General features: G+C 30.0%; 1 protein-coding gene across 1 annotated transcript; it reads right to left on the reverse strand.

Annotated features, from left to right (window-relative positions):
* Positions 1 to 458: 458 nt before the first annotated feature.
* On the reverse strand, positions 459 to 17,471 carry LOC145754150 (uncharacterized). The gene is made up of 11 exons (XM_082570559.1): positions 17,371 to 17,471; positions 4,663 to 4,742; positions 4,311 to 4,355; positions 3,605 to 4,155; positions 3,102 to 3,201; positions 2,916 to 3,021; positions 2,585 to 2,750; positions 2,345 to 2,436; positions 1,992 to 2,053; positions 1,726 to 1,807; positions 459 to 1,576 (listed from the first exon to the last, which is right to left on the reverse strand). The coding sequence occupies exons 2-11, from the start codon at positions 4,716 to 4,718 to the stop codon at positions 1,565 to 1,567; spliced, it is 1,272 nt and encodes a 423-aa protein (XP_082426685.1). The 5' UTR covers positions 4,719 to 4,742; positions 17,371 to 17,471; the 3' UTR covers positions 459 to 1,564.
* Positions 17,472 to 19,269: the final 1,798 nt, after the last annotated feature.

Below are 19,269 nucleotides of genomic sequence, written 5' to 3' on the forward strand. Positions count from 1 at the left end.
TTAAAAAAAAACACATTCGTTTAATGCTATTTAGGTTTCTATTTGTCTAAAACCAATTTAATTAATTAACATACTTATTAATTTTTCTTATACATCATTGGTCATATTAACCAATAAATGTTAAATCATATTTATAAAATGCAATGTTTTCGTGCTAAATTAACAATTAAAAAATCTTAAGGGTGCTTGTGCTTGGTTAAAACGTCAATTGGGTTAAGTTTTTCACGGGTTAAACTGTCCCATGTTGAGTTGTCCGGTTGAATTAACCGTTCACCATATGTTTAACTTACTAGGTTATTGTTATACAACGAAATAAGTTAAATACTAGCAACAAAATTTATGTCTTCCCTTTCAAAGTTGTTTTGTTTTTACAAAAAAACATAACTTTTAAATAGTTAAAAATATAAAAAATACCAATTTATTCTGGTAAATGTATTTTTTTAATTTTATTTCTTCTACGCTTTATTAATTAAAACAACGACGTAGAAAACAAACGACATACAAGCAGTAAATAAGCTGAACATCTACGTAAAGAAAGGACAAAATGTAGTGTCATCTGCTTCTTGTTTTAAATTTAAAATCTCTGTGAAATTAGAAAGTTCAAAATGTTAAAATTTCAACGCTTACGCTTTATAACAAACAGGCATTTTAAGGTTTAAAATTTTATAAATACTTCAGTTCAAACTTTGTAATTACTTAGGCTTATCTATTTTGTTAGAGAGTATAACTAATACCAACTATTAGATACAAAGTTATAAAGAGAGAAAAGTACTAGTAGTAATAAAGTAAATGTAAAGAAAAAAACACGTAACAATAAACTTAAAAAAAGAAAACGAACAAACAAATTAATGTAACAAGAAAAATTTCAACAAAAGTCACAGATCTTAAGATAAAAAATACCTCAAACCTGACATCTAGCGAGAAATCAAATGCAAAATTTAAACGCACGCATAGTTGAAATGGATTTAAATAATTTGTAAATATTTTTGAAAATAATTTTTTTTAGTAAAAATTAATGTTTTGAAAATATTTTGAGTTTAAGGTGTCTGAAACTTTTAAAGCTTGAAAAAAAAATCACAAGTATAAAAAATAACAGTTGCAATACGAAATATTCTTAAATAATAAAAGACAAACAAAATATATCAGGAAAAAAGAAAACTTCAAAAAATTTATTTTTTTTAATCTAGATCTGTACAAAAAAGTTAAAAAAATGAATTGTGTTGTTTGGAAAACATATTATTAAAATTTCTATAGCAGATCAAGTTTAGTTTTAAAAATTTTCAAAACTTGAATTTAGTGTTACGGTTTTAGCTTCATTGAATTTTTTTACAAATTTATGTAATGCATAGATTTTTTTTAACAATTTGCTACACATATATAAGTCTAAACATTTATTTTCAGTATAAAAAACAACACAAGACATTGGAATTTAGCCTAAAATTATTCTAAGTTGGACAAATTTGGATATACATTTAGGAAGGCTTTTTTGCACAGCAGTTTGTATATTTCCTTATATTTTTAAATAAAATGTTGTCACTATCATGTTACATCTCTTCTGCATTCGTTAAAATAAATTCTGAAAATAAAAAGGTTAGATGACTTCACTGTTTTTTTTTTAATGTCATTTTTAAAAAAATTGTTTCTACATATAAAAATATTAACCGTAACAATAAATTACAAAAACTTATTCGGTTTTAAATGTTTTTTATAAAAAATCAGTTCTACCTTATATTTTCGCCGTCCTTTTCTTTTTGTTCTAAAAAAGAAGGGATTCTGCATTTGCTTTTCTTCACTAGTTTTAACCCAACTAAAACAAAACAAAAACACTTAATAAATGGACACATAAGATATTATTTTTACTATATCACAAACCTAGAAAAAAAACGGGTCTTATAAAAAATTTGAAGAACTACAAAAATGTCATGTTTATTTACTAAAATCTTTAACATATTTGCACGAGTATAATACACCCGGAGGCAATGTGAGCTTACTTGGAAGTGGCTGTATTTAAGTGCCAAGTAAAACCATTGCCGCATGTTCTCGTGCAGGCAACCTATAGAGAACACAAAAGGTAAATAAATAAATATTAAACTAACAATGGAAATATTTAAAAAAAAATAAAAATGCATTGATATTAGAGTGCATTGATATCATATTTTAGTTGTTACATGTTATTGTATATACAAAAAATATTGAAATGTTAAATATTTATACCAAAACAGAATTTGTTCATTACATAATGATTTTAGAACCTGTTTAACATGTTGCTTATGTAAGAAAAGCGTATTACAGTTATAACAGAAATTTCAAGGAAAGATTTAAATTTTTGAATTAATAAACTTACATCTTGAGAATGAATTGTGGACTGCTGTTGTTTCACCAATGCCCCAACCATTCTGTACACAGTGTTTTCATCAATAAAATCGTGGGTGTTTGCTGCAAATAATAAAAAATATTTATATTAAAAAAAATCATAAAATTTGTTTTTAAATTATATATACATAACATTTAAGACAAAAATAGTTGGGGTGGGTTTAAATGGTTTTTAAAATAAAAACCGTCTGAAAAAATTATAAATTCTAACCCAACGGCTTTTTTTGATCTTTAATTTTCCTCCTTTTAACAAGGTATTTTCTTTCGGAGTGGTTCGAGACTTTGGCTTTAGGTAAATTGTCACTGAAGTGGGATTCAACATGACGTTTTAAACCAGGCCTCGAATTATAGCTGGCATCACATCCACCCACCATACACTGCATAACAAATCAGTAATAAAATAAAAAATTTTAGCCAAAAAATCAAAAAAAATGAATACAAAATATTAATCGGTAAACTAAACTCTTTTTAAAAAGTAAATATATTTTTCTGATATAGACATAATATAGACAAAAATACAAACATTAATTTTTTAAACTTACTTTAAACCGCTTATCACCACTATGAGTTTGTATATGTTGCTGAAGCCAGGACAAGTTTTTTGCTACAATTCCATTGCATTTACAACCCAACCACAAACAACAAATTCTAAACGAATCTTGTGTTAATAAAATTGCTTACCAATAGATTATAAACAATAATAATAATTGCAAAAAAATTCTGCTAACCTCTTGTTTGAATCCACATGAGAGTTTAAATGGTCGTGTAATTCCCCCTTTGTTTTAAATATAACATCACAGTTTAACCACTTACATTCAAAAATTGGATCTAAATTAAAATATCAAAAGTTATACACTTTGGTATATAACATTACTATTACCAAAGCAGGCTATAGCAAAAATTTAAACAAACTTTAATTGTACTAACATGAAGCAAAATCCACAGTTTTAATTGCTTAGTTAATCTTTTAAAATGAACCGAATTGAATAAGCTTTTAAATGATAGTTAGTAGACAATCAATCATACTTAAAACACTTGACTGTGCAAAGCTGCACAGTTACAATAAATAAACTAATGCAATTGTTAGTGGTTTATTAAAATTGGTAGTCACTCTTACATGTCAAGTTTCAAATTAAACTGTAGGGTTTCAGTATTTTTATATGCCTAGCTGCTTTTTATCAGGTTTTGTTAACATTTAATTTTTTTTTTTAAAAAGAAATTAATTAAAAACCTTTTTTGGCAGGAGGTGGTTCTGGTTTAGGTGGAGGAAGAAGACAAAGTCTGTTATCTTCCAGTGGATCACAGCTCATCGAGGAAGTACGAGAAAGAGTTCTTTTAAGCGAAACAGAGCTTTCTGATTTAGAGTTTTCGTCAAAATAATCGGCGACCAAACTACTTGTACTTGGGGTAGCTGACTCGAAACCAGAGTCGGGACTGTCCACAATGTCGTTTAAATCATCATCCTCACTTGGGATTCGTTTCCGCTTAAATTCACGCATCTCCAGTTGCAAATGAGGTTGCTCGCTTAAAATATTTGTCAATCGCCCTCTAGGGGAAGTTGGGGGAGTTTCACATTCCGTTCCAGTTTTGTTGCATAGCGAATTGTTTTTTCTTGGTGAGGAAGAGTGCTGTAGGCACCTTAGGCTGGTCAAACATGACCCAGAGACCGCTGAGGTGTCTGGATGTTTAGAAATCGAGGTAATTGACGGGGCATAGCAGGGGATAAGAGGTGAGGTAGATGAGGGGCTGGTATCCGAGCTTGATTCGCTGATGTTTTGACAACTAAAACAAAAATAAATTTTTATAGAACAAAGTCAGTTTATTTGACTTTTATCGAAAATTGGGTAAAATAGATTCAGCATTATTTTTAACTATTAATATTTGGTGTTCTGTTAAATTTAGGGTGTTTTCTAAATTAAATTTTATAAATTAATTACCTGGAAGAAGTGACAAAGTCTAAACTCTTTTCTTTGCGTAGCAATCTAAAAAAAAATCAATATCATTTAAACAAACAATCGTTTTATCAAGCCTAACATGCTGAAAACAAATAATTATCAAAAACAAAGAAGAGAATAGCACAATACTATTAAAAATTTAAAAGAATTGATAATCTTCTATTTATAAAAGTGTATTTTCATACAAATTCTAAATTTAAGTTAACCATAAAATACTCGACCAAAACCACAAATCAAATGCTTTTGTTTAAAACAAACGCCTATTAAAATATATTACTACAATGCACATTTAAATTGTTTATTTTTAAAAGCAAGGATTTTAAGAAAGTTGTACCTTTTTCTACAAGAAAAGTCTCGATGTCTTGCTTTCCTGAGATTTAATTCCTCCATTTTTATCTTTACAACCAAAATAGTCTAAATATATATCAAAAAGTTTAAAATATTAAAAGTTTTTTAAGTTAGCTTTTTTATAATTATATTACCACAAGCTTGTGACTAGCCTATTCCGAATATGTTAATAAAATACTTACAGAAAATTTAAATAAAGTTGATAAATAAATAAAAAGAAAATCCAAAACTAAAAGTGATAGAGACAAAAACCAAGATTACATCATCAGCCAATAAATACTATTTTGCTTCAAAAAAATTTCACTAATGTTTGTACAGCTTTTTACTATTCAACTAAACAATTAACCTACATAATCCACCTACAAAAGAAATGCTTTATTATATAGAGCTGAATTTAAATTTTTATATCAAGTTTTTTAAATAGTTCTTAACTTTTTGGTTATATAATCTAGACACTTAAATGTTACATGCACTTAATCAGAGACTGGCTGCTAACCAAAAATAAAACCGAATTGTGTTAATGAAATGTAAGTGGTAATTGCTGGTTCCAGTTACTAGGCAGCTTAATTTGGTGCGATTTGAACACGGAATTTGGCAGACATGTGTTGACAAAATCCCTTTGACAAAAAATAGGACAAAAACGACAATTCACAAAAACACTGGCTGCTTCGTTAACTCCATATAGCTTAACCTTATAAGAAATACTGGTATTACAAACCACGCAGTCACGTAATATTAATTCTCGATATTTAAATATAGTTTAGCGTAAACATACGCGAGGTTCGTCGACGTTTAAAACAAAACTAGCAGGCCTGTCCTTAAACTCGCAGCAAAAAACTAAATATTAAAACTTCGGCAACTGTTTTCGTTTCTAATTTCAAAACTTTACCAGCTACGTCAGACGTAAAATTGGATTAAAATAAATCTAACCTATTTTCCAAACCAGTCATAAAACAGTAATTTTAGCGGCGTGCCATACGTTACTACATAGGACAGGATGTCCGAAAACGACTACACCCGCCTTCTTTGTGCGTGAGTTTGAATACATCGCGCAAACACGCACACACACTTGCACGCATTCTGCTGCACGAACAGTAATCAATCGAATCTCGGCCGAATTAAATTTTCCAGTTTTAAATTTTAAACGTATTCAGACCACGTAATACTTTCTAACGGATAAATGTATTCTTAAACAGCGACTAAACGTAACCTTACCACTAGCCCTGTTTACTTACCGACACATGAAAGCAGTCTGCCGCTTTTTGCAGTCTGACTTTCACGGAAAAACTTATAAATATCACATCTGCACAGCGGGGCTTAGAAAATCAGGGGTATTATCGTAAAAGATATAAATATACATCGCTGTTTTTAAATTCCGGTCTAAACGACCAGTTGTTGATTTTTTCTTGCCTAACAAGACTAACCTAATGTTTGGCAGAACAATAACATGGTTTTGTTTAATACTTAACGGCAAATTGCGCTTTTGAAATCAGATATTTTAGAGCCAAACGTACAATTCTGACTAGTAGGTTGTCCAAGCACATTTACTAGCCGAACTTAACTGCAATTGGAGTAAAATATTGCCAAAACTAAAGAAAATGGCGACCGTACAATTCTACCCCTAAAACCATCTTAACCACTTAATTTGCGAGCAAGATATTATAGGTACGTATTTAAATAGTTTAAAACAAGAACTATCGGTTTAAAACTTACATTGCTAAAGTTTAAAAAGTAGGTCAAAAGGCGATAAATGTTTCTTCATTCGAAGTTAGCGTCGTAAAAGCGAAGTTAGATACCGGGCCTGCGAGAAATTACCAATTGACCAGTTACTTATGACGTACTTACAACACAATTTTAAGACAACAAATCTTTGTTTTAATCTACTGATCAAGTCACATCTACAAGCACTGTAGTCTAAGAAATACTGTACTACATTAACACAAACTTGAATTTCTAGTAGTAGAATCCAAATAGTAATTCCCAGTAAAACCTATATTTGCCATTCTTTGCTTTCAAAAAAGTAATAAACTAAAATTGCGTTTGTCCTGTCAGTATCAGTCATACCCTTACACAAAAATACTTATTACTTAAGCCAAAAATATTGGTAATAAAAACCCTTTCAGGCAAGCTTTTCCAGTCGAAAGAAAAGTTTAAAGCAATGGGCACAGAAATTAATCGGCGTGTCGTTAGTGGGCCCATTATCATTATACGGCGCCATGGGTGGTATAAAGAAAATTACAGTTTTGCCAAACTGACAGTTGTGAGTCAGAAGGGCGATTTCAAAAGTTAAGGTCGAAACATAACCGACGGCTTGCGAAAATTTTCACTAAAGACGATTTTAGTTGTTAAAAATGAGACAAAGTAACTCACTGAGCTACTAAGAATGTGCCAATATTATGGCAACAACTAAATAAACAATTGGCAACAAATTTGCATGTACATAGCATAGGTCCATGTATAAATTAATTATTAATGGGACTAAACAAATGGTCCTATACGAGCATTAACCAAATAAAAATCTAACAACATTGGGCCATTTGCCTATTACACACTTACTTATAACAAACCCACTAATGCACCTATGTGTTAAAATTACAGCCGACGTTTACAAAATTACTTCCCGGCCTAGACCTGTACGATGTAGCGTCGCCAGAATGTAGAATTACCGCAATTTACGTCTTAAATTACACATTGTCCTAAATTACAAAGAGCGGTGCCATATTGCAAAACGCCAATCGTTTACTATAACATATCTAAAACTTAACTTTGGTTCTGTAATTATAAGCGACAAGTGTTAAATTACGGTCAATACACATTTAAGTATATTTAGGCTATTTTAGGTTTAACGCAATGTTAAACAGCGAACTAGAGCCCAAAATGTTATCTTAAATCAGAAACATAAAAACAAAAAAGTGTGGGTTGCATCCTAATCTGTGTTAAAGTAAAGTTTGAAACAACTACACATTGTTAAACTCATTACATAATTATCTTTGAAAAAATGTCTACAAAAAAAAGAAAAACTTTCTGCGAAAAATTTAAACTGACGTCATTTTCATAACATTTCTGGTTCGGCGTTGTTTAATTTAAACCACGTTTCTATAAACAAAGGCTATAGCGTGTTGTAGATTAAAAGGAACTACAGCCTAGACCGCACGTAGGTTTTTTATATTACTTTATTATCAAGTCATATAATATTTGAATGTAAGCTCCTACATTCCGCGTATACAAACAGCTAAAAAAAATCGTTAAAATATTTGCGCAAAGTTCTTGTATTGTTAAAAGAAAATGCTTACCAGTTTCTTTGTATTATTAAATATATAATTAAATGTATAAAAACGGCATAACTAAAATCAAAAATAAACCGTGAACTTAACAAAACCTATTAAAACATAAGACTATGCTAGATAACGTAAATGCCAAATGTTAAAAATTTCCAGGTGCAACTTTTTGCCCACCGCGTCTTAACGCCCATGAGTGATTTTCAGACAAAGAAACGCTAACAGCCAATAGAATTCGCTGGGGCGCCACGGCGTTAATCGCCAACGTAGCCGCATAAAGGAAAGCACTTCATCGTTTTTTTGCGATTTATTCCCAACAAAAACCTTTTCGATGCAACTGGGCCACATGTGCTGATTCGCGAAATATATAATTAGTTTATTTGTGCTGTGGCTTTAACGAGTTACAATTTGATCCGGTAATTAGAGACCAAGTTGGCAAAATTTCAAAATGGTCGACGACTGAAATAAATATGCAGGTTAAAGAAGTAACTGTAGCCACAAAATAAAATACGAAATATTTTTTACGGCGTGTGAAGCTTTTTAAAATAAATTGATTTCTGTAAATTAGATATAGAGAATAAATCATCTGAAATAGCACACAAGCGCCAAAGCGTTTTTACAGGCTATTTAACACCGCACTACAGGGCAAATACAGCCATCAATCACACGAGCTTTGATTAACGATCAAAAGAAAGTTTGCGACACAATATTATAGCCCAAACAAATACAGGAAAACCAAAAGACAAGTTGAACTGAATCGACATCCACGTGCGACACGTCAAATTCAGTTGTCAGGAATTTTTTATTTTACGACCAAGGTAATATTTCTAGTAAAGCTGTTACTAAATTATTAGAACTCAGAAGGGCAAAATTATTATATATCACAAAACACAAAACAAATTTTGGAATATATTTTTGCACACAGCTCGCTTAAATAAATAACGACAATTAAAATTACGACACTTTTATTGCAAAATACACGAGGTACAGCCAGTTTGCAAGTTGAATCGATTATTAGACAAATAATGGTTAATTCGATTTGCATTCTATTAAGTTATCGATTTTTTCAAACCACATTAGTTCATTTCTTCAACTGCTTTAACTTTGCGAAGTTAAAAGTTACCAAATAAACGATAACCCGAGCCTGTTTATTTTACTTGGCGCTGCTTTGGTTTAATACTTAACTGAGAAACGCCTTTAACCAATCCAATACCAGGAAAAAAACGGTTCAACCATTTTTTTTCGTTCCACCAAAAAACGGCTTTTACGACTTAGCAAAATGCATTAAAATAAATTCGCACCAAGTAAGATATATAACATGAATAAATATTCGATGCTAGTTATTATAAAATTAAACATGAGGCACAGTTGCTGAATTAGGCCATCTATTTAAACACGATCTAATCCGTAATGTTTACAGTTAAGTCGACTAGGAACGGCAATGGCTGATTTATTATACACAGATATAATGCAGATAAACCTAATACCCATATGTCAAATTTCAACAGTGAACACATAAACAGAATTTTTTTGGTTATAATTATCTGATACGTTTGTCAAGTTCGATTTTCGCTATTTCAGCGATGAAAGTTAACCTTTACTAACCTTACTTATGTGGTATATATACAATTATCAATTATCGGCTACCTGGTACGGAGTGGCACTAAAATCGTACGAATTGAAAGTGGTATAAAGTAGCAAGATTAAAATTCATACAATATTTGACGCAATTTTTGCAATTTGACCAATATTTCGTTTAACGAAACAGAAGCTTACAAAACAGGCAAAACACAAACTACTAAGCGTAAAAGCAGACATATTTTATCGCATTTATTAACGCCAGTTTAGTTAAACCATAGTTTGCATATACTACTTGTTTTCTTGATTGGAAATTCTTTAAGAATTGGTTTGTTTTTACAAATTAACACGCGAAATTCGAGAACTAAACTTTGTAAAAGTTGTTAACTTATTTAAAATGCCATATCTCGTAGTTGAACAAGAACATCTCCTTACCCATTGCTACAAAAGGTTATTGTGCTATTTCTAACCTTTGCTATATATATCGTTTCGAATTACACAAACTTTAAATTCCTATTGTAAAACATAACTTTGGTTAATAAAACTTAGAATAAATAAAAATAGCAAACCTTTTTACTTTAAACGCCACTTCTACACAAATTAGTAGTGCCGTCTGTCGTTTAAAGGCTCGTATTTTAGAGTTTAGTCTGCCCTGGATATAAGCTAATAGTTTTCGCCGAAGACAAAGCGTCGTTGCGTTCTCATAAAAGAGCTATCCAGGAGAGTTAAATGCCGGAAAAGAGAAAGAAAAAGAGAAAATAGGAGAGAAGAGAAAAACGCCGGTGTAAGGGTATGTGCGAACGGCGAATGCGCGTTACGTCAGATTTTCTGCCCCTCCCATTTAATATGTGGGGAAAAAGTTTTTTTTTAGATAAATAGAAAAAGTTTTTTTTTAGATAAATATATAAGTTTATGACCACAATTTTATTAAATTTTATAAAATCAAACATATAAAAAACCAAAGATACCCACACAACGAATTCCCTTGGAAAATCATATCAAAAGGAACCTTAAAAAAAATTTACCAAAAAAATAAAAGTAAAGAATACCGTAGCTTGCATTTGAAAAAGACAAAAAATTAACAATCGACATTTTTTTAGTATTGTCACTTTCTTCCCACAAATGTCACGAAAATATCCGCTGATTAGTTACGGGCAAATTTTTTTTCTCAAAATATTGCCCAATATTTTGCATGATAAAACGAGTGGTTAATAATTGATAAAGCACAGACATTGCTTGTCCACGATAAAAATAAAACATTAAATCAAATGAAAAAATGTGAACATAAGACTTGGCCAAATTTAACATTACCGCTGTGGTTCCCGGAAAAAAATATTTTACAAAAAAAAAATAAGTAAATTATTTGATAAAAAATACCTTACGCTTATATATTACAATTTCATGCACCATAGCATTAAACTAGAGAAATTAATATATACATAAATGGTAAAATTCAAAAGCAAGGTTTAAAAGTCAAGTTAATTTACTTATTTTAATAAAAAAACAACATTACAACCCTAAAATCAAAGTTAAACCTTAAATTAAAAATATTAAAGCTTCTAAATACCTCACAAAAATTACGGGCGAACAATTTATTCATAGGCTTCAGCAATAAGTAAGTAACGACAAGTATTTATTTAGGCAAAGTTGCACGATTGTGTTACCACTTTACGCGACGCCAGGCTAAACACAATAGAGTCGTCGTATTACGCTTAACGAACTTCGTATAGTAAACGGTAAGGCAAAATTCGCGGTAACGAACTTAAGCATAAAGATTAAGCGGTAATACAATACGGGTTATGCAAGTATTTAAATATACCAGAAAACGATACAATATTAAATATACTCCACACTATATTGACTGTACATGATTTCTATTTAAAAGTCTATAGGAAAATAGTGGCATATAAATACCTTTTATTAGCTATACATACAAGCCTAAAGTGTTAGCACAAATCAAGGGTAAAATTGGTTTCACCTATTTTTTTATTGCTCACACGCACATCACACCGGTATCTAAACAAATACGAGATTTCAATGACATATGTCAATACACGAGATATAGACTAACCCCACTTGACAAATATATTTCAATTTAAATTAAAACATCAAGGCGAAAATTGGAAATTTAAATCTAAATTTTAACTCAAAAATAAACACACGCAATCTCAAAGACTAAATTTATAAATTAAACAGGCGAAGCCAATCCGTTCCATATTGTTTTAATTTTAGAGAATTATTAAAACGTAACGTAATGGATTCGAAAACATAACCGCAGGCACAAAACACCACGAAAAACAAAGCAGCGGAAAGAGCTAATAATTCGTCAAATTATGTTACATAATACTTGACTACAGTGATGTTTCAGATACAAAATAGTTTACCTAAAGTTTACGAACAAGTTTTAACATTTTTATAACCTTTAAAAGTTGTGATAACAGAGGCAAATTTGCAAAGCTCACAAAATAAAATACACACAACCCATTGAAAATGATTTACACAAAAAAATATCCGCATTTCTAAAAAAATTGACTTAATTTTAATTTAACAAAAAAAATGTTCATATAAATAAAAAAAATCTGACCGCCATTTTATATACAGTGATTTACTCGAATACTTCAACAATGACTGGCTGTTCAATTATGTAACATTACCAACTGCAATAACTTTTATTATTCGCGGGCGAATTCGCCAATGGTACTTGAAAATTAATAGCTAAATAAAGGCGAAAAAAAACATATTAAATCAACTTGCTCGCGTATGGTTTCCGGGCAATAGGTAAATTAGGTGCAAAGTAAACAAAGGAAAAAATAAAACCAATTCTGCGGGAATTTGACACAAAAATTCCCGCGAAAAATTTACAAGAACAACCGTGTCAATTTTAACGACAAAACTTTTTAATCACCATAATAAATAGTATTACGTTTTGACATGCTTAAACTTTATGCTGTATATTGTTAAACAAAGTTCATCTAAATTAACACAGCTGAATATTTGACGAGCTGTGTTTGGAAATAACAAAATCTATTGAGAATTTATAATCGATAACTAATTCAGGTCAATATTCTGTAGCTGGTAACTACATTAAAAATAAAATCAAAACCTATTTCTCCCAGGGCAAAAGATTATTTATTTGCAGACTTTTTTTAAAAGTAAGTTGCACCTTCAAACCACTGTTAAATATTTTTTTAGTTTTTTACTAGGTATACAAATATTATCTAATTTATAAAAATCTGAATATAAGTTCAAATATTTATGTTAAAAAATTGACTTTAGGGCTTTAACGAAATCTATTCAAAAATTTAAAAACGATACCAGCCATCCTAGCCAAACTATTTTATCGCGCAGTTAACATATACATGGTCAATTTAACAACCCAAAATGCCCACAAAATTAGCTACTCAATTTCCCTAGAAATCAGAACTCGTTAAAAAAGCATGCATAAAATTTAGCGACGACAAGCGTAATAATCCGTCGATCTATCTTGTTCGAAGTTAAGACGCCAATGCATTAACCCAAAACCGCACAGCACGTGTGCTGCGTCGGGTAAGCGAGCATGTATCTACCCGGCCAAAACTGGCGATGATTCACAACTTTAGTATATCACTTCCATCTTGGCGGTGACGTCACCATTACAAAACACACACATCTGCGATGATGAAACGAAAAGACCGACGAATTTTTACGCCGTTTTTACGATAAATTCCAGCAGCGAATCTGTTTCACCATCTTGTCAAAGTACGGCTTAATTTTCGATCATTCAAACTCAAATTTAAAATTTGTTTACATCGTGTACGGTAATTAATTTTTCAGGCTTACAGAGGCGTTGTTCTAATTCGGAATCGGTCAATGTAAGGGGATTTTTGCTCCACTGGCTCACAAAGTATACACGCGTATCAATAAGATGCATGACGCGAATAGCGTGCGCCAAGTAAAAATGAGTAATATTTTCATGGTAATTTTTGTCCAAATTTAAGGAGAAATAAAACGCTTTATAGTAAACGGAGAGAATATGGCCGTGATTCATACTTTCGTTAAACATCTTTTTAGATTTCTTTTTTAATAAAAGTCAATGAAATTCTCATCTTTGCTGTTTGATCTTAACAAAATACAAATATGCCAACTGATATACCCTGTCTAGTTTTTACGACTCGTTAAGTAAAATCATTTTCGTTTTAAGTTTAAAAATAAAATAAAATTATGTTAACTCTGTAAAGCACGAATATTTGTCACTAATAAATTAGTTTCTGTCGCCGTTTTAGTAAAAAAATTGATGACTAATATGGTCATATAAAAACTTTTTTAAAATTGGTAATATTCATATAAAAATACTCTCTTACCAAGTACCACAAATACACGGCTTTACTTTAAAAAAAATAAATCTTGAACTAACTAATAAATAAAATAAAAAATAAGCACGATCTTACACTTACTATACTTATTCGGTACTGAAACTTTCTAGCTACTTCCATGCTTCTATATAAATTGTACAACGTCTTTTTTGACCTAACACGTGAAAGGTTGTGGTTACATACTACGCACTGTCGGGTTAAACGTTAGGGAGAAAATCGAAACCGATAATAACATCTCGTGAGTTTTTAAAACTTGCAAGACGTGTATAACGTTAAACTTATCAACACTACAAATCGAGAATTGAATGCTCAAAACAAACGCGTAAAGATGTACGTTAGTATGGTTAGCAGGGAACGAAATAACGGGTCGCTATTCGCTAAAAGCGAATCGTTTATTAAAATCAGCGAATCGTTTTTTACAAGTATATTAGAAATAGCGAATCAACCAAAAAAGGTTCAGGCGATAATAAAACTTTCGTGTATATTTGTGTATTGTTACAATCTATTTTAAACCGGTTTCACACTAATTTAATTACATCAACATAATCCTGCGTAAATGTAGGTTACTATAGGGCATTTAATAACAATAACTTTCCATGTTTTGCAATGCGTAAATTTCGCTCCCGAGTTCGTTTAGTTGTTGCGCAATTTTTTAAATACATACCACAGCTTTAAAGTAATCAAAAATGTCTCGTTTTTCATGCGAAATATTCTTAACGATTGTTTAACAAAACGTTACATTTTAAAAATGCCACGCAACGCGTCAAGTGTTACAAAAAAACGAAGATTATGACTTGAACCTAATAATTGCTCTAAAAATGCGACCTCATTTTTAGCGAATCGTTTTTTAACTGTTAATTCGTACCCTGGTTAGTACAAAAAGCAAAAACTTAAACTTCAATACACGATAATATTTATTACTAAATATAAAAACTAGGCTCTAAATTTAAAATACAAAAATTTGGTGTAAATAGCCAAAATAATAATAAAATGCACAAATTAGGGGTTATATTAGCCACCGATTTGTTTTTTGCTCAAAGTTTGAGTTGTTTGTTGGCATATTTTAAGTATCACGGAGCGATAAGTTCCTCAATATTTACAATCAAAATTCCTGACATTTTAACTTACACAAAGGACATAACATGAAGCACACGGCGTCCTGCAAGACCAAATAAAAGCAGTTATATACAATTGTTGATCTTACTAAACTGTATATAAATACCCAAAACAATAAATATTACATATATTTGCCCCAACTCTATAATATCTTATATACAGTACTTTTACGAAGCCACAAAATCTAAAAAACAGGAAATTATACTACCTCGCCGTTGTATAATATTACTAGGCTTCAAAAATTTACTCCAAACGATCGTTACAGCCTTACAGTGCTATAACTGAGTAATAAAGTATGTTAAACGTTAACAAATTATATTTCGGCAGCAGCTGATAAAATTATACAGACGTTTAAATAAGCGTGCACTCAATTTAAATAAAACAGGTGCAAAAACCAACAGAATGCAGTTGGCCTAGCTATAAACACATAAAATATAAACTACATTACCATCGCTCTATATACAATATCATAAAATCTTATAAACATTTTGTTATAGATTATAGTATACACCATAAGTAAATATAAACTTGGCTTCTAGAAGATTTTTTTTCTTTGTTTTAAAAATATTTAGCACTCGACCTTTGAAATTTAAAAAATAAGTTTTAGATTTTATATAAACTTGCTTAACTAACTGCCTTTCCTTTTAATCATCGACAAAAGGTTAAGGTCTAATAGGAACTTAACACAGCGTGCAGTGTACTCATTTTCTACCAGCCACACTAAATAAGTCACGTCATTTCAAGCAATTACGTAATAGTTTTTTTTTTCATGTCAAATTTTGAGGAAGGACTAACAGAAAAAACACCACATCGTTAATTAACACGAACACAAATACTTATATAAAAATACGACAAAGCCTTACGTTGAAACCAAAACATAAATTAACAAAGAAAAATATTAGAGTTTACAGTTTCGGCAATATAAAACCTTTTGCAACGTTAAACAACAACAAAAAATGTCTTCCAACTTTATAATCCCAATTTTATAGCTTGGAGCGATAAAAGAAGCACACATGGTACGGTATAATTATGCAACTGGCACCGAGATGATTACAGAGGCAGTGCACGCCACAATCGGAAAATGCTCGGCATTTATATAGAGTTTGTAATCCGACAGGCTGCGTTACGGAAAAATCGCGGTATTTTTATTCGCCTTTTTCGTCACGTCGACTTTTATGGCTTGGTATATGACGGGCACGCGGTATAAATAGAGTGGGCATGCGCTCGCTCGAGCATGAAGCAGGTTGTTGTACTATGCCTTAAAACGCGGCTTCGAAATCGCGACTTCGATTAATTTTGACAGAATACTGATCAATTGCACAAAAATTACCATTTTGGTTTTTTCATATTATTATTAATAAAAAAACGCAGTTAACGTAGGTAAGTTACGTTGCAAAATTTCCGTGTACACCGCTTTGATTGAATAATCGAGCAACGGGAGAATCGTGAAGTTAACTCTGTGATAAACAATGCAAAGTAGACAACAACTTTTGTCCACTGCCAAAATTAAATCATACACTAGTCAAAATTTATATATTACGACGCCACATGACTGACGAACTTCTATATATAAAAAAAAACGCAATGCGTATGTAGTTAATCGTGTGGTGTGGCTAAAGGCTATTTATTACTTAGAGATTAATATAACGTCACCAACAACTTAAAAATAGAAAATACGCAATGAAACTTGGCCGTAAATGCATGGCGTAAATGTAACGTCAGATTAGTTTAGTGCAAACAAAAACGTTGCCTACAATATTTAAAGAAGGTAGGTCATTAATTAAAGTCAATATTTATTGTACTGACCTTTAAAATTTAACAATGGTTTTCTAAAATTGCATTTCAATTATTTATTTGTTATCAAAAACCTTAATTAAATTTAAAAAGGAGTTTTATTAAATTAAAGATATAGTACTTTTATTATTTTTTGTCAAACTTACATAAGATACAACTTTTACTAAACACTTAAACTTAAAATTAAAAATGTTTTTCTATAAACCTTTTAAATCAAAAATATTTAAAAAGTTGTTAAATAAAAAAAGAAACACTGTTACACTTAAATATCTAGTTTAAAAAAAATAAAAATATTTTAATTTTAAACTTGGTTAAGAACAAAAAGACAAAAAATTACAAACTATTAAGGAAAAATGTTTTCACCAAAAAATAGGAAATATTCTAACAATAATACATTTTAATATATTACTTAAATATCATATTTTCTGTTATTGGTTGATTAACCTGACTTGCCACCTTTAAATTTTAATAATTAATAATTTAATTTTTTTGGTACATCTATATACATTACCTTTACACTTACATACTTAACAGTAAAATTAACAATTTAACAAATTAATTAAAACAACATCTTACCGCACAGTCTGACAATCTTTTTATACATTCTGACAGTTTGACAATCTCACAAATGAATGACAAACACTGACAACTGAACACTGACAGATCGACATAGCTAGTAATATTGTTTTGCAAGTCAGACAGACCAAGTAGGTGAAATATATTTTAATTTCATTCTTTTAGAAGTTCAGACATCTTTCTGACAATTAGACAATCTGACAACTTGTCTGCTTGTCCACCTTGATACTAATGATACTTATTTATATATTTTAATGTCATTTATTTTTATGACGTTATTCGATCTACTGCATATTAATATACCTTAAACATGCACGTTAAAACGCTATACTGTTCATTTTAATTCACTGTGTTAGACTGTATAAATTTTAAATGAGTACAAAGAGGCAGGCCGGCAAACCGGTAACCGCATTTCCAAATTTAAAATATTATTAAAACAAGTTCAGAGTTTCCCCTGCGTAAAGAAATTATTTTTCATTTAAATATTTTATTCACAAATAAAACTAAACTTGTAAAGTTGTGTTAACTTGTATATAATGATTTAACACATTAAAAATGTAACACAATTTTTAATTTAAAATATAATTTTAATTTTAAACAAAGAAAAAAATTAAAATCCACATTGACAAAATAAATTTTGACAGATCAAAATAAGTTTAATTTTGTTTAACGAATGATGACAGATAAAGCAAAACTACAGAAATAGTATTGGTCATTACAAACGTTGTAATGTATTCAGAGTATATATAGATATAAACAATTCTATGCTTTTTATATAATAAATATTTGTTTGTTATATCTTGTATTAGTTTTTTTTTTTATTTTTGATATTTTAAGTAATTTTGTCGATTTTTATTTCCATAAAAGGATGGTTCACTAAAATTAGTTCACCTGCAAACAATAAAAACTCTTTTTAATGCCATTATATAATAGTTTTAATGGTATAAATAGAAGGTGTAAATTATATTTATTATTAATTATTTATTAAATATTTAGTGTACAGTTGCAAACTAATTAAACAAAAATTAATCTTATTTACCGGGTAATAATTGTTCATAGCTAGGAGGTAAATCTGAGAGAGTAGATACAGCAACGTCGTTATTGTTTTCTAATAAAAACAAATAAAAATAAATCTAATAAAAACAAAGTTTTCTAATAAAAAAAATTTCATTACGTAAATATAGTTAACCAGATTTTTTAAGATTTATTGTTGTCGTATATAATCACCTAGTTTACAAATATTAACATTTCCTAAACCTACCTCTGGCATTTGATCTAGTGTAGTTAATCTATTCGTGCATGCCCTTCTGAATTGGTTTTGTTTCATTGGCAAGTAGCAGCAATTCTTACCACAAAAATGATATAAAATAAAGCAAATAAGAAACACGCCGACTGCAATGCATATTACAGCTATTTTTTCAGCAGATTGTCTCTTTAGATGATTTAAAGAATTCTCATTGCTGATATTATTATCTACTTCCAGTAAATTTACTTTACTGAAAGTAGAGTTTTGCATGCCTCAATTTCTTTAAAATTGCCTTTCGTTTATCTATTTTCCTTGCATTGCAGCATTTTGCTATATATAAAAAAAATTTAAATATTTTAATTTAAATCAATATTACTTAAAACCCGGTAATAAACCTAAAGTTTAGGTTAGGTTACTATTTTTAACTCCAATGCAATTTATTTTAATTTTTTCCACAAACAAAGTTACATAAAAGATAAACTAATATTGTAACCAACCGCTCTCAAACAAAAAACCTATCCTTTAGTGTTTGCCCTTCTACTTGCACTTACTTTAATGTTAACAAAGTTATATAAAAATAGCTTACCACTACAGGCTATATTTATGACTTTACATTTAATTTGTTAAAGCAGGCAGTAAGCTATACCATAGCT

Source organism: Corella eumyota, chromosome 1 (genome assembly GCF_963082875.1).
Source record: "Corella eumyota chromosome 1, kaCorEumy4.1, whole genome shotgun sequence".
NCBI classification, from domain to species: domain Eukaryota; kingdom Metazoa; phylum Chordata; class Ascidiacea; order Phlebobranchia; family Corellidae; genus Corella; species Corella eumyota.

What these genes read in the sequence shown, in the direction of transcription:
- LOC145754150 (XM_082570559.1), bottom strand. Translation starts at nt 4,718, where the DNA reads ATGGAGGAATTAAATCTCAGGAAAGCAAGACATCGAGACTTTTCTTGT. An exon ending in GACTTTGTCACTTCTTCCAG is followed by an intron (nt 4,156 to 4,310) that starts GTAATTAATTTA and finishes TTTTTGTTTTAG; the next exon opens with TTGTCAAAACATCAGCGAAT. An exon ending in GTGGTGATAAGCGGTTTAAA is followed by an intron (nt 2,751 to 2,915) that starts GTAAGTTTAAAA and finishes TTTGTTATGCAG; the next exon opens with TGTATGGTGGGTGGATGTGA.